Raw genomic sequence first — 20,835 nt, forward strand, 5'->3', positions numbered from 1 at the left:
GCGCCGCCCTGGACACCCGGGAGGGAAGACGGGGATGCCACTCCTATGCCTCACCTTCAGCCGCACAGAGCCCTGCTCCCATGGGACACAGAGGCAAGCCTGCCCAGCGTGCAGGTGTGCGGTCCTGCCCCGTGCCGCACCCCAGAGATCCCCACAGCCCAGTTCCTCTGGTTTCAGCGAGCAGCCTGGACATGGGAAGGTGGGCGGCAGAACTGAGTCCAGCACAGCGCCTGGCGTCACGCACAGCAACAGAGCACACACGGCCCGGCTGGAATTTCCTCTTTATTTATCATTTCTGTAAATTATGAACATTTAAGTTCTCAGCATTCATTTATAATAGTCACAGCTCACATTAAGAACACAAAGACAGAAAATAAAGCACAAAGATTTCAAGAAGGAGGTTTCTGTAATGCTTCACAGAGGAGTTAAAATTCAAAATATCAAAGACCCCACATACTGAAACAAAACATAAAGCTTAAAATTTCCCTATGAGCCTGAAATTACAAAGTTTAACAACTGCTTCAACGAGGGAATGAACAGTTCTGTGTTGTCAAGGAACACTTTGGTCAGTCATCTTCACTGTTTAAATACTTCTGCTGTTTGCATCCTGGACGTGGTACATACACACAGGCACAGCATATATCTGACAATAGGTCTAAAACTTTTCACTAGATTTTCAAACACCTTTAGTCAATGAGAAAAGAAATTCAGTCACTTGAATTTTAAGTTTAAAAAAATGAAAAGGATTTCCAGGGATTCTTAAAGCTCTCTCTCCAAAAGTATAAAATGTCACACACACTCAAAATCTGAAGCATTTGCTGTGCGCACGGGGCCTCAGCAATGTGGTGAAATAGCTCACATGGACCCTGGAAGGGACGGTGTCCCCAGTAGGCTGGGCTGTGACCCTGAGCACAGCCAGACCAATACCCCACCCTGCCCGCCTGCGAGGTCAGGTTCCCCAACATGACATGTAAACCTGTCACTTTTCAACTCGCTCCTGCTTCGGGGATTCCAGCTCATTCAGTAAATCTCTGCCAGCTGCTCCGGCTTTTGAAGCGAAAAGAAGTGCTCCCTGTTTAAAACCGAGGTTCTTCAAGCTTCGGGCGTAATCCGCATATATCGCAGAGATGAGCTTCCGTAAACCACGGTTAAGGAAGGGCAGTGAGGGCAGCGAGGGCAGCGAGGGAAGGGGACACTCCACTCAGGCTCCCGCTGGCGGGCCAGGCCCAGTGCTGCCAGAGGCTCAGGAGACACTGAGTGTGTCCCCAGGGGCAGCACAGGGCGAGGGCGGGAACCACTTCCTGGGGAGAGCCGTGCCTGGCTGGGGGAGGCCATGTCTCAACCTGTAACGTCACTCAAATCAGTGGTGCCAGCTGAGCCCAAAGCTTCTCCTTCTCCCAGAAGAGCCAACTAATGCCCTCCCAGATTCTCCCACGACCTAAACACAACTAAAAACTGGGAAAAAGAAAGATGGCAGGAGAGAAACCCAAGCGCACGCCCCCGTGCCATTTCAGAGTCCAAGAGGCTGGCAGTTTGGTGGGGAGGGGCAGATACAGCTTCAGTGAGAGGTTCTGTTTACCAGCCTGGCCCAGGAGGGGGCTCCAGACATCTGGGTGCGGGGTTTGACAGGGCCCTGTTCCACTGTGTCCTGATATTCGAAATGGCTCCTTCGAACTAGAGCCAACTCTACTAGTGCCTAGATAGGAGCTTGAATTTAATTTTATATAAAAAATATACAGAAAACTCAAGCATCTGACATGTAGAAATGAAACCACAATGTAATAAGTCACTAAAAGGTGCAGTCAGAACAAGCAGGGCTCTGCAAACGCAAGGGACGGCAGTCCTGTTCTTAAGCCCGTTCTTCTCAAAGAAAAACCATGTGACTCAACTGACATCCCGAAGAAATAAAGCATTCTGGTTATGGGTGGACCACAGTGACTTGCCTACAGGACACATCTCTGAAGTGTTGTCTCTCGTTCCACATTAGATTGTCACTATGGATAAGAGCGAGCCTTTCTTTTATTATTCCTGTATATTTTTTCCAGATAAATTCATAAACTTTTATTCCGTGGAGTGCAATGCTCTGAAATAGTACTATTTTAAAGGAGCAGGCTCCTATATCTTTTCTATATTATTTCCTTTATCTGTTCAAACAAAATATTACGAAATGTGACATCCCTCCTTCTACAGCCCTTCCTGCCTCCGCGTCCCCCTCAGAGCTGAAGCCGGCGACGCAACAACCTCCCTTCCCATCCTTGCCCTCTCATTTTGCCTCCTTCTTGGCATTGGAGAATCAGCCTATGGCTCTTTCTAGATATGATACAGTTCCCACCCAGGTCGCATGACTAAGAGGAATTCTCAAACCCACTCAGGTCATTTGCTTCCCCCTCAGCATGAATGTCTGGCAAAGGATATCTGTGTCTTCATTGACTTCAAACGCACCATACTTGAGACAAGCTTCCACAAACAAGGCAGCTCGATCGAAGTATCTCATGCTGTTCAACAGGACAAAGTAAGAGTCAGGCTTTGTGATTTATGGCATCTGGGGGCAGAACCAGCCACGGGCTTATTCTATGTAGAGACTGTGCCGTAAGTTACACGGGCACCTTCTCAGTCCTGGCTGAGAAGGGAGGGGCGTGCTCTCGGGCCCCTAACCCCAAGCTCTGTTTCATTAATATTGAAAAATGTGAGAGCTGAGAACAGAAAACTATAGACAGCACAAGTACCCATGTGCCCACTGTCCGGATTTAACGAGTAACATTCTGCCATACTTGCCTCAATCTCCCTCCGTTAGTTTTAAATAACTGAGATGCCTCACGGTAGGTTACGGGAAGCTCTTCGAGGTGTTCAGAGACGACTTCTCCAACCTGCCACACTTGGTCGCCCTTCCCACTGCTCGCTGGCCCTCATCTCAGTCACTCTACTCAAAGCTGAACTGTTTCCAGTGCTCTAAAGACTTCTGTTGCATTCTTTTTAAATAGGTGCCTGTGCGTTTGACCAGTACATGGGCAGGGGAATATCAAAGCCCCTAGAGCAAATAAGGAGGTAATAAACACGGACTATTCCATTCCCTTTAGGTTTTTAAGTAAACCCAGGATGTACACATCTCCTCGCTCCAGGCACTGGGCACCAGCACCCATGGCGGCGCCTCAGGCGAACGCGGTGAGGCTGACCACAGGCCGCCCTGACCAGCCGCGGCGCCCCGGGCGCACCTGTGGAGTGTCTCGGCCACGCCGGAGAAGCAGCCCAGGCTCAGGAGCACCAGGAGGGCCTTCGACTTCTGGTTGACGTGTGGGGAGCAAAGGTGGTCCACCCAGCGCTTCAAAACGTCGGCACACTCTTCAGAATTGAGACGGACCTGAGAAAGACCTCACATTAAAAACAAAGATATTCTGCACCACGCATAAAAGAGAAGAAGAGGAATTCAATCAACGTGCGATCTGTGCGCATAGAACAAATGCTGGGCTTTGCTTAATGAGCACACTGCCCCGATGCTGCCCCGAGCCGGCGGGGCCTGGGGGCCTGGCGACACCTCTGGGCTGTCGTCTGGGCTCACATCCCAGCAGGGAGAGGAGGCAGCTGCTTTCACTTAATTGCTACCAATGCAAACTTTATCTTTCAATAAGAAGAAATGTAATTTATACTCATAAAGAATAGGATGACAGTTATTAAGAAAATATTTGCAAAGCAGTTTGCAGCCAAAAAAATGCTTCTAAATTGTAAGCGAAAAATTCCAGACTGAAAAATCCATCTGCAATGCTCAAGGCACCTACCGAAAGCACCTACCTTTGCAAGCCACGCTGCCCGGTTCCACTCGCCATACGTCTGCAGGTAGCGGCAGGCATCTGCGGCTTTGTCTATCAGGCAGAGCAACTGAACACCCTCTAGAAAACAAACAGCAACCCCCTCAAGTGACACTGCAGCTCTGTGATGAGTCACTAAAGGTAAAATCACCATTTGACTTCATCTAGCCTGTGCGTTTTATACCTGCTGGAGACACTCCTGACTTAAATTTTAAAATAACACGTTAAGGTAGAATTCTACGACGTCACCAGTCAAGTAACCAGAGGGGAAGCACGATAATACACAGTCCAGAAAATACACAGGGAGAGCATGTCTCACTCACTGGTTTTCTTCGTTTCAGTTTGCCCAGGTTTGTCCAAGTTATGCCTACTGTCTTGGCAAATAGTAACAGCGCCCCCTTTCACTCTAAAAAGTGTCCTGGTTGAGATGATTAAATTACATGGTTATCTTCTAAAGAATTAGCAATAATCTTTATCTTTCTCCAGTATATATAAAAAAGGAAGAAATATCCCTAATAATCAAATCCTTTGCTGGGAACAGGCCTGATTTTCCAGAGTACTGACAAATATACCCATAACCATGCCTTACCTGCCAACTTGCCATTGGCAATCATGTTAGTTGCCACCAACTTAATGGTGCTCTGGGAGGGGCCTGACGAGGTGACAGTTGTGACCAAACAGGCTTTCAGCGAATCACAATAATAATGCTGGTTATCTGCGCTTGTTTCCAATAGCAACTGCACAGCTCTGTCTGTCTAATAAAAAAACAGTTCTTCTAATTATGAGATCGTTTTCTTCCAACATAACCTTTTTACTTCGTAATTTCCAACCCTGAAGTTTATAGCTAAAAGCAGACTCATTTTCAAAAACTGCTCATGAACACTTTGTTTACATATACAAAACCTGAACAAAAGTACTTCATTGCTTCCTTTGGATAAACGTAAAAACCAGTCTGGTTTATATAGGTGCTCCAGTAACTGCTTATGTTAGCTCTGCACCAGTCAATTTGGAGACACAAAAACAAAACAAAACAAAACAAAACAAAACAGTTAGGCCTCATTTGGCATTAAAGAAGCCAAAATTACAAGCTGGTTAACCGTATTTCACTTTCTTACAAGATTTGCTGGTCTTATTTTGAGAGAAACCCTAGATTTACACTTAAACATTCAGAGAAACATTACGTGTGTGTGTGTGTGTGTGTAAGCCAGGTCTGTCTGTGTATCTGTGAGTGAGAGAGAGAGAGAGAGAGAGATGAGATACTCTGAAATACTAATCCACTAGCAACTCCATGAAACATGAAAAGAGTCATTAAAATTGACATACTTGACCCAAGAGAAGCAGCTGGTCAGTACATTTCCGCGTATGGTCGTAAGTTGACCGTTTCACTTCCTGCAGATTAACCCTTTCCAGCTGAAATTTCTAGAGTAGGGTAAAAAAGGAAAATTAAGACTGGATTATAAGCCTTACAAATTATTTAACTTTTACTATACTTAATAAAATCATTTTAATAAACATTACTTTGACTTGCATGGTTCTTAATCAACTTTACAGAAATCTAACAGTTTAATAAGAATTTGAAAAGAAAAAAATGTTGAGATGTACTATCATTTGCGTGCAAGTTTACCTCCTTATAGAAACTGGCACTTGAGTAGAGCTGGATGAAAAATCTCTACGTGCACTGAAGTAATATGCTATAGATTAAAAAATTATGAAACTATATTTTTATACATAAAACAGCAAATTCAAACCAAGTGAAAGAAATACATTATTTATAGAAATTAATAAAATAAGAGAATTAAAATAAACCTGTAAAATTTTTAGGCAAAGAAAAAAGACTTAATAAAATTTTAACGTGTATTAAAAAACTCAGTAACTGTTTATGTCCTTTTTGAGCCCTGAGTCGGGCCTTTTTTATGCTGATCTGTCTGGGCTCATCTCTATTATGTGGACCTTGGTTCCAAAGCTCTCCAAGTTCGAGATACTTACAAAGATGTAAGTAATCAAGACGACAGCTTTAAAGGGCTAATATGTGAAACATAATACCTGAAAATAGGCATTTTCACAGAGTATATCGTAACATATATCTAGTGGGTTGTTCACTCTGCCCCGAGGACCGGTTTCCTCAGTGGGAGTGGTCGCTGCCTTTTCTGGAGACAAGCTGTGCAGGTAGTGGGCAGCGACGGTCCAGAAGTGCAGCTCTGATTCATCACCGTAAAGCCTGAGGAGGGGAAGCAAAGTTTCCACTGAACTCACACGACAGACCAGGGCCTCCACAGGGGCTTCCCACAGTGGCCCAAAGTGCTGGGAGCGCAGTGCTGTCACGTCCCCAGAGGGGTCAAAGTGCTAAGCAGCAAGTTCTCCCGCCTTGTTCCTGGGGCTCAGACAAACAGGAGCCTGACGGCACAGGGGCCATTCCGCCCCAAACCCCTCTGTTCTGTGTTATTTATCCCGTCTACTGTCAGAAAACCTTTAGCCTGGACCACGGCATCTCACTGAAGAAGTTCCTCTGGGACAACTGGCTACCTGAGGTGTGGAGATGACTTGCAATTTATTCTCCAAGAGTGGAGGAAAATGTCTTTTTTATAAGTGACAACTCTACTGTACAGTGAAGTACAGGTCATTGCTTCTAAATATAACTTATTGGTATATTTAAGGACATGCCCTTTATAGCTGATATTTTAACTCATACTTTAAAAAAGCTGTATAAGGGAGTCTTTTTAATAGAGACCTAGATCTCACACAGAAAATGTAATATTTTTTCATATTTGTATTACTCCTTTCAAAATTAATTAATTAATTAAGTCATGTAAAGGATGAACTAAAATATTTTTCTAAAATTTAAGAGTCTGGTTTTAACTAAAAATCTGTGATAAGAGAAATGAGTTAAACTGAAATTCTATCCTTTGCACAGCATACTTCAAACAGTATTACCTTGAAACAAGCAGACATCTCTGCAAGAGAGTGAATTCTGGATCAAGCAAGAGTCTCTTTATGTCACTGCAAACAGGAATCCAGATAAAGGCAAGACAAAAATTTTTAATTAAACAATAAAGCAAGGAGATAAATCAATACACTCTAGAAATGGAAAATTCCAAATTCCAATCAAAGGGTATGTTTAGAATACAAAGGAAGTTACTCTGCTATGACCCTGACATTACAAAAGCTTATAGGGTCTGGAGTGTGCATTGGGGCCTGGAGAAACAACCCGTCAACCACCTCAGGGGCTCTGAGGCTCTGATTCTTGCTGACATTCTTGCAACAGTTTCCTAAGTATAATAACGAGAATGTCATTGCGATAAAACGATTTTGTTAATCATCAGGAACAGTACATACCTTAGAGAAGATATATTCAGAACTTATTTTTGAAAATATCTCAAAAATAAAATATTTAAGAAAAAAAAGGCTAGTGTTTTTAGAAATTGAATATTTCTAAAATAGCCAAATATAGAATATTTGTAAATCACAGGGAGGGAAAGATACTCTTTAAATCTATTCTTTTCCATTTAAACACAAATGTTAACCTTTGAATAGAGAAAACAAAGTAATTATTTTGAATTTGACATCAATAAAACAATCTATTAGAGTTAACTTAAATGTTTATGATTACATGTGACAGATCTAGATTTTAAAAATGTGTTACGTTTTACAAAGAACTCCTGTGGACCTATGTTTTCCTACTTCCTTTGCAATATTATTCCTAATACATACTTTTAAATGTCCTTGGCTTAGGAAACATACTGATTTCTTAGAATTGAATGCACAGCACCTGACACAGAGAACCCGCTTTGGAAGTGGGAAGCTGACACGCAAGCCCCGTGTGCGTCCCCTCATGCGAGGCTTTATAGGCGTGTGCGGCGGGGGCAGCCTGAGCTGTGAGGATCTCACACCACAGCTCCTCCTGCTACCCAGACAGGAGACTAGAGCAACTGGACACTTGTGAACTTGCTGAAGACAGGTGCTCCATCAGGGTAACTGAAACACCCACTTCTAGAAGACAAAGACTCTTAAAGGGACACAAACCTTTGGGACAGAAAATGGACTCTCCTTGAGTCACTGATGTTTCCTAAAATACAACTTACTTTAATTTTTAAAAGCCTAAATTACTGTATTTTCTTTCTCATAGTCTTATCTTCTAAGAAAACATAGTTAGAGTGCTTACTTAGACAACGAATTCAACTGTTCTTGAAGAAGATTCTTTATTTCTTCATTTTCTGGATAATTGCTGTACAGAAAAGATTTTGAATGCATTCATTATCTCTTCACTTAAAACCATTTATTTCTTACCAGAAAAAAAAAACTGTTACTAGAGAAACAATCTCTTTGTAGTCCTTGGTTAAAAAGCAACAGTCTATTCAGGAACCCACAAAACATCTTTAATGTCTGCTTTTACTTGATTTAGTCAAAACAAAGAAATGAGTAAGGAAAGTCTCTTTGGCTTTCAAGAAACCAAAAAATTTACCAATGGGCTCTAAAAACTATCAGGTGTAGATTCACGTTAATAAGGAATTGAGTGATGACTGAAGGAGTCTGCTCACTCTGCTGCTCTGCAAAATGGACATTCACTTCTCTAAGCAGATACCTCCTGGAGCACAGACACATCTTCACGCTATTTTTTTATTTCCCTACCCCATGCCTACCTGTGTGCATTCCACATGGTTTAAGTTCAGCAATATTTATCAGATTGATAGCTACTAAAAATAGTTTCAGTGAACAGTTTTGCAATGAGGCAGGCATTGAGATTTATAAAACATAAAAGACCTCTGAAGAAGGCTCATTCTTGCTGCTTTTAAAAAGAATTAGGCCTGGACTCAAATTCCACTTGGTCTCCACTGGCCCCCTTCACACTCACTTTGCCGCGCCCCAAGTACGATGGCCACATGGCCACTGGGGAGCAGCACGTGTACTCACGGCGCCCCAGACTCACACCCCCGCCAAGGCCCCAGAGAGGCAGAAACTACGGGCAGATCGGCGATTTTCAGTGTGTCTGCTGTCTCTGCCTCGACTTGGTTTTAAGGTTTCAATCCTTTTAAATGCTAAGGTACAGGTCACTGCTGATTTTCATGGGTGTCCTTCAACTCCAAGGAAATTAAGGAAAATAAAAATGGAAAAAACTTACACATGAGAAATATCCAAAGTGTACTGCCCATTCCAAGGCTGGTGTAGTAAGAAAGCTTTCAAGGCCAGGGAGGCCCTTGGGACAAGGAGGTAAGGGCACCACACAGGCTCTAGACCGAACAAAAAAAATTAAATTTTATACCACTGTGAAGCTTCAGCTATGGACAGTTTACAGAGAAGTCAGCAGAGAACAGTGTACGAATCCGGTGGCAAGTGAGAGAGGACGTTCAATGTAATCACTACTTAAGACACACGGGCTAAGAGTGGAGAGATTCTCTTCACAACCAACATATTTTTCTCTCCTTTCAAAGATTTAGGTTGTCTGCATGGCATACAACAATGATCTTACTTGAATAAAAGATTCAATACAACATGAATATAGCTCATTATTTTGAAATACTAACAATAATCATATTTACCAGTATCATCTTATACCATTCGATGTATTTACTTTTCTGAGACTATTAAACTAACATGGCCCATTAACCCTGACTTTCTAGTTAAAGGGATCAGGCCACCTCTGATCAACTGCATTCTCAAGAACCACCTATAAAGGTAACCTCTGAACAAAATGACTACCTTCCTAGAAGGCTCTGGACCCCAGCACCTACCACAGGCAGCAGTTGGCTTACTTAGGGTACGAGAAACAAGATTTACCTGTTTTTCAACAAGTTCCAGTGCACAGAAAGGAGACCTGGAGGCTCTAACCCCAGGAAGCTGAGATCTGACGCCCTAAACGCCCCACTTGTCAGACTGTAGACCTTACACCCAGTTCCCCGGGATCTGCCGGCTTTTACAAACTCAGCCTCACTGGCTTCCTGCAGAGCCTTCCTCCACGGAGCCTCTGGATAGACGCAACTACACGAAATGACACGAACCCACAAATGGCGTTGCCTACGTAAGTGATCACACAGACTTTACATTCTGCTGCACGACACGACAGTCGCTAGCCCTCCATGGCTACTGAGCACTGTAAATATGGCTGCTACGATGAAGGAAATGAATGCTTATTTAATTTTAATTAAGTTAAATTTAAAAACTAATAGGTGATTCAGTCATTGGATAACTTTTAAGAATATTTAGAACTTGGATACAAGAGAATTTTCTCAGTACATTACATAAAACCAAATCGAGTATTTCTGATGAAAATTTGTCCTCTGAATTAAGATATGCTCTAAATGTAAAATACACACTGGATTTTGGAGACTAAGTACTAAAACATGTAAAATATCTCATTAGTAATTTTTAATACTGATTTTATGTTGAAATGATAAAATTTTGGATATACTGGCTCGAATAAAATTTTTATTAAAATCAATCTCATCTGTTTCTTTTTACCTTTTTGATGTGGGTACTAGAAAATTTAAACGTATATCTGTGGCTCAGATTATATTTCTATTGGACAGCATTGCTTTAGAAAACTTCATTCTATGTAATTAAGTACGAATTAGATCATAGATAAATATTTCATATGGACTTTTCAATTCTAAGTTGGAAAGTGGTCAAGAATATTTCCACTACTACTCTACTTTTCACAACCAAGAGTTGATTCAATAAGATCACTTAAAATTCAGTCCATTTTCAAAAGTTCTCTGTTAGTCTCCAGACATCGTGATAGTGGTGTTCTTTTCAAAAATCTAAGGTCTAGTCAAGGCTCCCGCCTGCACTGGCCTGTCACATCTCCGCCCTCCTGCTACCGAGGACAGACCTCACACTTTGCTTTTGCTCTTACACGACGTTTTCATTTTTGCAGTGTCAGCTGTCATAGAAAATGGCCTGCTTTCTGATTTGTTTGTTTCTGGGCATCGGACTCAGGTTAATTATTCTGGGCGAGAGCACCACACAGGGGAGGCTGAGTACAGACCGCTGCATCCCCATCGGAAGCACGTGGGCCAGTTCCCTTCTGGTGACACTGCACGTGTCCGTCCAAGTACCGAGGAATTCGCCAGGGCATCATTTCCCCTTTGGCAGGTAGCATGTGGGGGAGATACTGTGAGGCTGAACTTCCTGTCCCCAAACATCCACTTACCCAGTGATTTGACATCTGCTTTATGATCCTTGCTTGAATCAATATCACATTAGGAGTTACAAGTTGGTGATTTTATAATTCTACTGTTCTGCCTGCATTTATCAACTGGCTTTCTTTTATAAGCACGAGCTTTCCCTTCTTGCCCATTCCCCCTTGAGCATTACTATGAAATGATGGACTTTTTTTATTCAACACTGATGTCAATATCACAATGATCTTTGCAATGCTCAGAGTCCCCCGGATTTGACTGAAGCCCCTCGAAGCTGGTTTTGTATCCTTATGACAGGTTCTCATTGGGTTTTCAATTCCTTCCTTAATTTCTGGAACCACACAATGTCCCAGACTCATACTGCAACTTCTCTGCTTCTATCCTGAAATAAAGTGTCTGTCCGAGAAGCCCTGATTCTTTTTATTTTTATTATTCTTTTATTTTTTTAATTAATTTTTTTTATGGTGACATTGGTTAACAAAATCCAGTAAGTTTCAGCTGTATACTTTAACAGTAAAGCATATATATACATTTACACTGTGTGTTCAACTCCCATAGTTAGATTTCTTTCTGTCGCCCTGGTTCTTTTTAGTCAGAAAAGGGAATCTCCCACAGGCCTCCCCTCCAGTGTGGTGTGAACATGTGTTTCCTCACGGCCTGGCACCGGGATTTCCAAGCTTCTGAATCTTTGTTAATCTGATAGGTGAGAGATGATTCCTTAGTAGTTTTAATTTGCATTTTTCTTATTATGAATAAAGTTGCGCATCTTTCCACATCATGGGCGAAGGGCCATCTGAATATCATTTATTTCTCCCTGTGGACAATCTGCTAATGACCTGCAAATACTTTCACCAAGTTAATGTTTGTATTTTGTTTTGCTTATAGTTTCTTTTGCTAGAGAATTTTTTTTTTTTCCATTTAGTCAAATTTACCTTTTCTTTCACACCCAGGTAGTAAAGGAAGGAATGCGCCTGGTAGAAACGAGGCTTACCTACCTATCTGCAGAACCACCGAAACGGAGGAAGATGGTTAGACTACTGAATGTTCCCTCTTTCCATTCACCCCTCACAGATGGCAATCTTATGAGTCTCAAATTTTCAAGTCAGCCCCTTTCACTATCAGAGAGGAGTAGCTGCTGGAATGAAGTCACAAAATGTCTGGAAATAGTAAATGTTACAGAACAAAATTTAATAACATAAACTCGAGTGTTTTAAGGAAAGTTCCCAGACAACATGGAAACTACATGGAAGTTCCTTAATCAATGGACAAGTGAAAAGGCACGAGAGATCTCAGAAAGCAGCACTGCAGAGTTTATGTAATGCGAGTAAGACATTTACGAAGTCTGAGAAAACTGAAGAAAACATCTTATTTTAAAAAGCAAATCTGTGTTATTTCTCTCAAATAAACTATTGTTGATAGCATGCCCATGAGCAAACACCAACTAAAAGTGAACTCTATTATCTCTCACCCTCAAATGAATTTAAATCTTTCTTCTCAAGGGCAAAGATCAGCCATGAAAAATAGGCGATCATCTAAAGGCTGGAGAAACTCACCTGCCAGAGCTCACTCACTTCTGGAAATTACACAGTTAGAATGAAAAGGCAGCTGGCATCACTGCTATTCTCTTAGCCACGTCCTGCCTCATCCGGGCTGTAGCTATCTGAGGTGAGAACCAGAAACACGTGCAGGCTTTTCGGTGCCTATATGACAGCAGTGCAAGAATCAGGAACTAAAGAGCCAGTAAGAAAAGTGGTAGAAAAATTACTCCTCCGCTTGGAGGCGGCAAACATCAAGGTGAGCAGGCAAGCTAGCGGTGAGAGGACCCTGCTTCAGGGATTTCGTTCACTGGACTCAATGAGGAGGGAAGAGGGGAGACAGAGGACACCACTGACATTCTGGGCAGGACCATTTTTCTTCGTCTAGATTGCTCCATTCATGGCACGTTATTTAGCATCCCTGGACCTCTCCGCACTCACAAGTTGTGATATGTTTCCAAACGCCCTAAACAGAAACTACTAAAAATGACTGTGGAAAGCTGAGGCAGAGAAGAGGAAAGGTTCGTATATAAACCTGATTTTAGAAACCTCCTTTCTACCTGAGCTCACTTGGGAAGAACGTATTCAGCAGTTGCTCAAACAGCTGGGTAGGAAGTTAGATCAAAAAGTCTGACACCACGACGACACTATTTCAAGTGTGTGGAAACTGCATCTACTAGAATGTTACTATAAGTCTCATACTCTTGGATTTCTTTTAGATGCTGCTAAAAGAATATTAAGATTTTTTTATGCTGTTTTATGAATCAATACTTTATGATATTCTCTACTTATTATCAAGGAGAAATGAAGAAAATATATTAAATAAGATATATTAAAGCATATGACCTAAATTGACTTTACTTTTATCCCACATACGTCTAAAATACATTTCTAATTCCCCAGAATAGAAATATATTATATTTTCATACTTTTCCAAGACCAAATCAGCCAAATATCTGGTGGTAAACATAGACATCTTTTTCCTAACTCCATATTTACATTATCATCAGTTTTTATTCCTAACATGTATCAAGTGCTGTTCTGAGTTTAAAGTTCAATTTGTGGAATGGAGGCACAATTTTATTGACCTTTCTCCACTACTATTTAAAAATGTTTCTGTTTCTAGCTAATGCTTAACCGCTAGAGGTTAAATAGAAATATATATATTTTTAATATTACAAAAACGCTAAAAGAAACACGTGATCTAAAATCCGGCTGCAGGTCAGATGTCCGAGCGTGGTGCTAGCACGAGTTAATGATGGGCTCTAACTCTGTCATCAGTTAAAGGAGAAGCTACCTTGGCTTTGGAGATTTTTAGATTCAAATTTTAAATTAAAGGTCAAAGAAAAGCTTCTCAAACATTTATAACTGCACACTTCTTTACCTAGAACTAGTAAAAAAATGAAAAAAAAAAAAATCATCCTCGATTTCCTTAGCAATTTTAGGTTTACGATTGCTATCTAAGCTCTTCCCTGGGAGGAGGTCCTGCTATTTCAGCAGAGCCGGCAGTGTCTTAGGGACAGATATGGGGCTGCAGTGCTCGACGTCTCGCAGTTACAGTTGCACAGTAAGAAGTGGTGGTACCCAAATACAGTGGCAGGGGTGGGGCAGAGACAAACACAAAAGCCACCTAACATAAGTTACTGCAGCCCGGCTAACATCAGCGGCAACTTGGTGATGCCTCAAGCATGAACCTAACAATAAGGAGGTTTTCAAACCCTTACTGTCTGAATGTGCCAAAGATTGATTTTCCCAAGGTACAGACAATTCCCAGACCTGACAGTTCTGTGCTGAAACTCACTAAATGACTAAACAAGTCTCTTGTGAATTTTTTTTACAGACCAGACAGCCTAAAGTGTACACCAAAGGTATGCTTGGAGAATACTTAATATAGGACGTTTCCTGCTTTGTTCCACTTGGGGTCAGAATACATCTCTATCTAAAAGTATACTGCAAGAATTGACACAGCATTAAATCAGACAAAAGCTGCCTTTCAAAGCGACTGATGGATGTAGTTGATCTTCTCATTCTTTTCTTAAAGTCACATAAGAGGTTATTTGTGCTAAAATCGTTTTCATTCTGGTAAAAAACAACCTTAAAAAAACCATACAATAAAAGAAAAGGTATTGCGATCATCTAATTTTGTTTTGACTGGCCATTTAACAAATCATAAGACAGGCATCAACATTTGTAAGACTCAGAATACTTTCTAAAGTGACTTATTAATGATATATGTTTGCAAAAGATATAAGGCTCATTATTAAAAAGCCAGCAGCAGCATATCACTAGATTCATGTCCTCTGATGAGTCCCCCTAAATTCTGAATAATCCATTTTTATGGATATAAAATCTTGGACCTTTTGAAAAAGCACTCAGAAAAGGGCCAAAAAAGGGTACTTACAAACCGGAACTGACACCTACCGTTACAAAGTCCAGCATCTCCGTGGTAAAAACACTTAAGCCTGTTAACATATTTTCTTAAACTCAGATTCACAGCAAGCAAGACTGAAATGAACAGAAGCAGCTCTGCTCCCTCAGAAGAGAGCGAGCACCTCGTGCAAAATAAAGACGGGTCGCAAAGCCTCCTTTCATTTGAGCTCCATACCGGTCAACTCTTGCTCATCCATTCTGAAACACGAAGACTTCATAGACATCTCGAGGACTCTGATACACCCATCGTCTGATGCCAAGATCACTTTGTCTGATGTACTCCAGTCCACGTCCAATATCCGAAAGGTCACATTTCTTCCGCTTCTTAAACTGCTCACCATCTGAACCTTCAAGAGTGAATTTGGTTGTCACTTTCAGAAAGAAAAGGAAGATGTTTATCATTCTGAATTACATAATCAAAGAAAGATGGTGCCCATGGCAAAGGCCCAGTGGAAGTTTAAAACTGAACAGTCTTCGGCAGGCAAACCACATCTTAAGGGTCCCAACAGTGATGACGTTAAAAAAAAAAAAATCTGTTGAGCTGCCACCTTTGGAGCAGAAATACTGTAAAATGAAAATTTTAAGAAGAAAACTGTTTCAAGTTTTGACAAACCCATTATAGTATTCATTTCTGAAAAAGCAGGAAGAAAAAACACAGTTTCTGTGACCAGCAGCTTCACCTGCAGTGCACACACGAGGGGCCGAGCCTACCTCTTTAGTATCCCACACTTCAGCTCCATCATTGTACATGGCTATTAATTTCTGGTTTCCTTTACCAGGGGCAAAACGAATCTTCCTCACCCAGCTTCGGTGTGTAGGTATTCCTCTGAGGACAAACAAACACCAAAACACCAATATGAAATAGAGATTGTTTTCTCATCAGCAGAAACTATGTCCATCATCCCTTTCTATTTCCGTTTTTGATAAGGTCTGGTGACAGGTGAACCACCTTACTTTCTGGGACAAGGGCCACATCTGACAGAAAGTCTGCCCTTTAACAACAGCTGGAATAATGTCCCAATACCTCTGTGGGGCCACTTGCAGATATGAATGATCCAGAGCTTGGCTCAAGGCCCTTCCTTCCAAGTTCAGTGACAAGAGACCCAAGCGTTCAAACTACAGGCCATGTTTAGTGACCCTGCTTAGCAAGTCACAAGCCTCCACTGGAACTATATCAAGGTTACATTTTTGTTTTTTTAAGCAAATAACAAGACTGCGTTCTTAGCTCATACCTGGATACTCTGCCTTTCAAATCCCAAAAATTTAAATTTCCATCCATATCTCCAAGAACTAACGTATCGCCTTTCCAAGCGATGCAGGTAATACTACCCATACTTCCCTAGAAAAGAACAGAAACAAATACACATAACTTTTGCTATTTACGAGCTGTCATAACAGAGCAATATTTTTTACTTAATAACTGTGATGAAAATAATAAAGACGTTTTAACAAAACTGAGTGATAAATGGTTGTGCTTTATTTACAAATGCCATCAAACACTAACAGGACTGTGGATACTAAGCGCGTCCCAGCATATCGATTTCAACTATGAAAACAGGAGATTTCAATTAGATAGACATTAGTCATCTGAACTAGATTTATAGAGAAAGGCTGTCTTTTGAGAAAGAAATACCTTAAAGAAAAGAAAATTAAAAGACAAAAAAAAAGAGAGAGAAGGAAAAGAAACCCTTTGCAGAGAGCTCTTGTCTCCAACTTCTCTCTCCCGGTAACAGGATAAAGAAATCTACTCCAGGGGAGACTCAGAGCCATTTCATAGCAATTGTGCACCAGTTTTTCTACTGAAAAAGAGGATCCAGAGCTTCACTGGGACCTTCTGGAATAATGCAGGTGAAGAGACACTGTACATTATAGGCACCTGCACAATCTGAATCCACGGAAAGCTTTACAAAGAAGTTACATACAGAACACAAACGTAAGGATTACACTACTGTAATGACTCTAAGCCGGGGAAGAAAGGAGACTGCAGCTGTAGCAGATGCGGGAGCCTGTGGGACGGAAGCTTGGGAGCCTGGGCTCAGGAGTCTGCTGCCTGGACTTGAATCTAAGCTTTAACGCTTAATTTGTTGTGTGATTCAGGACACGCTCACTTAATCTCTCTGCGTCTTGGATTTTTATCATCCATGAAGCAGGGTAAGCTCATGAAACTTGAGGAGTTCCCATTAGCATTAATAAATGTAAAGAGGTAAAGGCCTTAAAACAATGCCTGCCACACAGTAAACAGTCATTACACCGTTAGCTACTAAATGACATTACTGCTCAATTACTTCTCTACTTATTAAAAGAAATCTTATTTCTGCAGTTACGGAACAATATAAAAATTCACATTTAGTTGGCAAGGTACCCATAGTAAGGGGTAGGAAAGCTCCAGGTATTGCCAAATTGACTATTAGACTAGCACATATGCCAAATACTGCATAAATCCTAGTGGCAGTCAAGAAACAAAAGAAAAACTACATTAAAAGTGAGTATTTTAATGGAGTCAAGAAAATAAAAAATTTAGAATGTTAAATAAATAGAATTACAATACGAAGCAACACACCAAAATCTTATTTCTATTCTCTTGACCATATTACCACAATGTTTAATTAAGAATTTGCCTTTAAATTTACTTTTTAGTCTTGAAAACTTTCACATTTTTATAATCATACTTTCTAGCTTCTAAAAATTAGAATATTAAAGTCTAAATTAGCCCAGAAATCAGTGTTATCGGCTTAGAATGACAAGGGATGTATTAATACAACTGTACCATTAAACATTCTAGATCTTTCTACCTAAGAGTCTATGATGGGATACAAGCCACACGGAGATACCAAGATGCATTCAGAGGATGGCCACATCCTTGATTTGTGGCTCCAGATAATCCCAAGAGAATCAACGTAAGATTCAAACTCAATTGTGTATTAGTAGTTGACAATGACATGTTGCCTAGATGTAAGATATGATGTTCAAAAGATCAGAAGCAAAGCAGAGATATTCTTTCTTGGCCACTGTTCCAGCTTTCTGAATTAAGGCCATCAACTGTAGACTCTCCATGCGACCATAATTTAAAATATGCCAACCCTTCCTCTTCTATCATTTTTATATACTTTATAGTTATGGGGCCGAATCCAGAGGGAAAGTTTCAACTCAAAACAAATGTTTAATAATTTACATTTGAAAGGAGATAACATAAATAATGGATTAAAATAAGCAAACAAAACCTCTGCCTAAATTCTACAGTATAATCCCTAGACCATTTTAATTATAGAAAAAAAAAAAAAAAGCAAACCCGTTCCTCTTGTATTATACAACAGAAGCTCAATTCCCTTTCCCTAAAAATAATCTGCTCTAAAATGTATACTAATTTCACTGGAGAGGCTGGATCCTTAATTACTCGATAGGCTGGTCATTCTTTGAGGAAGCTGCTTCTAGCTGTGGCAGGCAGAGTAGAGACTTGCTCATCCTGACTTCAGACCTTTACAAAAAGAGTTAGAATCTTAAAAGATGTAGGGCTCATTTATTATCGTGCAAGAAGCACCTATAAAGTGGAAAACTTGTGTCAATGTCCAAAAATTTTAAACTATTTGGGGTAGAAGTGGGGGGAACTGGCATCTCAAAAATTACTGGATTGTTTCTACATTCTACTCTCCAACGTGAAGTGATTAGAAAAGTCGCTGAGCTGTCTGAGTGGCACTAGAAGAGCTCAGATGGAGTCACCTCTGGGTTCTAAACGAGGGGGGCTCAATATAGCGCCAAGAGAGCAAAGTGATTTCTCCGAAGGACAGCCACATTACACTGCGACTCGTTCGTCTGCACTTCTAACGATTTTTCTTTCTACACACTTAAAGTTAGGTTAATTTTTCTATTTATTTAATTACCAAATACCAGTCTTTCCAATTTGCATTATTATTTTCATCCTTTCAAACTAGTAAAAATTTTTGGCAACACTGGATATAGTTCAAAATAGATGTCTCAGATATGACTTGTTCTATATAATAGCAAAAATGAAATTAGAGTTTGAAGAGCACTTTTGCAGGTCAGTTTCTATTTTTAGAAGTGAAGTTCTCTGAATGCCTTCAATTCTTCTGTAGTTGCTGATAAGGAAGATGTGGCAGCCAGCCTCTAAGAGGCCTCCAGTGATTCTGCCTTTTGGTATTCATGTCCCTTGGTAGTCACCTCCCACAATGAAAAGGGCTGACCTGTGAGCCACTAGGATTCTGCAGAAATGACAAAGTGTGACATCTAAAACTAGGTCCTGAAAGACACTGCAGCTTTCTTTGCAGTCTTTCTTGAGTCGCTCACTCTGCAGGAAGCCAGAGTTATGTCGTGAGGACACTCAGACAGCCCCATGGAGAGGTCCACATGCAGGAGAACTAAGGCCTCTCATCAACGGGCAGCATTACTGTGCAATGGCCATTAAATAAGCCATCTTGGAAGGGGACCCGTCAGCATCCTGACTGCCACCCCCACCAGCATCCTGACTGCAACCTCATGAGACCCTGAGCCACCTGTAAAATACTGGAGTGACAGTTGACTAAAACATTCTATTTTTAGATGAAAATTTTAGATAAATATATTTTAAGAAATAGCAATATTAGTTAACAAAAACATTTTCTTAATCTATCCATTAAAAATAACGTATGAGATACACACTGACACAAATTAACTACAAAACCTCAAAGTGTTCTATAAGGCCATAAGAAAGATATATATAAATTAGCAAATATTAATGATACTATTACACTCACAACATGATTACAATGATCCCAAAATACCAGATTCTAAATCAAATCCTCCGGGGTAATTAATGCCTGAAATGGAAAGTGGAGAGACACTGGGGCCAGAGAGACAAACCTGAGTTTAGAACTGCCTTGTCACTATGCTGGGTAACCTTGGAAAGTGAATTATTCTCCTTTGTCATAGATAAAATGGAAATAATTCCTCATGCATTATTATGGGGATAAAAATGAGTATCACACCATAAGTATTTAATCAAAGTAGTTACAATGCTATTCTCTAAGCAGTATGGGACACGTTTAATCAATGATAATACCTCCTTTAAGTAGCAAAGTTTATTTACATTTAATTTTTCTGAAATAGCTTTCCAACTTAACTATGGCTTCACTGGATATGCAACCAACAAAATCTTTAATAAGAACTCTTAATAAAGATTTAACCAAGGTTGAACTCACGTCTGGTGGAATCCGAGCACTATCTTTCACTGAGTTTCCTTCAACAGTGAGATGATAAACTTGGCCGTCATTATCGGTAAATACAAAATGCTCCCGGGCAGAGATGTTCTGGCTGAGTTCAGATTTACTTTCTGCTTCCTGCAACAAGCTTTGGGATAGAGAGAAATAAGATAAAGACGTTTCATTTCCTTAGAGTGACACTTGTAATGAATTAACTCACTCAAAACGGAGATGCATTAACAAGAGGGCCAAAACCATTGTAAAAAAAGGCTGAAATTAATTTTTGCCCAGCTAATCACAGGATGACACAAATTGCCCCCAAACGGCAACACCACGAGGGCATTCACCCCGTGAGAGGGGCAGCAAGCACTCGGGCTTCACACAGGAGACCACTCTGCAGAAGACCTCCTTCTGCAGGAGACCCCTCTGCCGTCTCTACTGCAGAACTCTCCTCACCAGAAGCGAGTGAGCCCCCCACCCCGCCCCGCAGCCCACCGTGTTCACTAATGTTCTTTTATTTGTAAAACTGATGGAGGAGGGGGACAATACACAAATTTAGAATTCTCCACGTATTTTCTTTGGTGTACATAAATGACAATGTGATCTCTCAGTATGATCAGACTACGTTCATTTGAATTTCAGAAGCTGAAGTTTATGGAACAGTAGGGCACTGAGAATGATCATTTCACTGCTGGAAGCTGATGTGTAGATGTCCCTGTGTGAATTGACTATTGCATGGCTG

General features: G+C 40.8%; 1 protein-coding gene across 1 annotated transcript in view; it reads right to left on the reverse strand.

Moving 5' to 3' along the window:
* Nucleotides 1-264: 264 nt before the first annotated feature.
* WDR11 (WD repeat domain 11) overlaps nt 265-20,835 on the reverse strand; it is a 52,971-nt gene continuing 32,400 nt past the window's right edge. The window contains exons 16-29 of the mRNA XM_039870844.1: nt 20,094-20,241; nt 16,134-16,240; nt 15,613-15,727; nt 15,077-15,248; nt 8,920-9,028; nt 7,963-8,025; nt 6,735-6,800; nt 5,847-6,021; nt 5,127-5,222; nt 4,393-4,558; nt 3,787-3,884; nt 3,213-3,358; nt 2,416-2,495; nt 265-1,137 (exon numbers count right to left, since the gene is read on the reverse strand). Coding sequence (XP_039726778.1) covers nt 980-1,137; nt 2,416-2,495; nt 3,213-3,358; nt 3,787-3,884; nt 4,393-4,558; nt 5,127-5,222; nt 5,847-6,021; nt 6,735-6,800; nt 7,963-8,025; nt 8,920-9,028; nt 15,077-15,248; nt 15,613-15,727; nt 16,134-16,240; nt 20,094-20,241 — 1,699 coding nt within the window. The 3' untranslated portion in view covers nt 265-979. The remainder of the gene's footprint in view (nt 1,138-2,415; nt 2,496-3,212; nt 3,359-3,786; nt 3,885-4,392; nt 4,559-5,126; nt 5,223-5,846; nt 6,022-6,734; nt 6,801-7,962; nt 8,026-8,919; nt 9,029-15,076; nt 15,249-15,612; nt 15,728-16,133; nt 16,241-20,093; nt 20,242-20,835) is intronic.

The sequence above is a fragment of the Pteropus medius genome, unplaced genomic scaffold (genome assembly GCF_902729225.1).
Source record: "Pteropus medius unplaced genomic scaffold, Ma_sr-lr_union100, whole genome shotgun sequence".
Lineage (NCBI taxonomy): Eukaryota > Metazoa > Chordata > Mammalia > Chiroptera > Pteropodidae > Pteropus > Pteropus medius.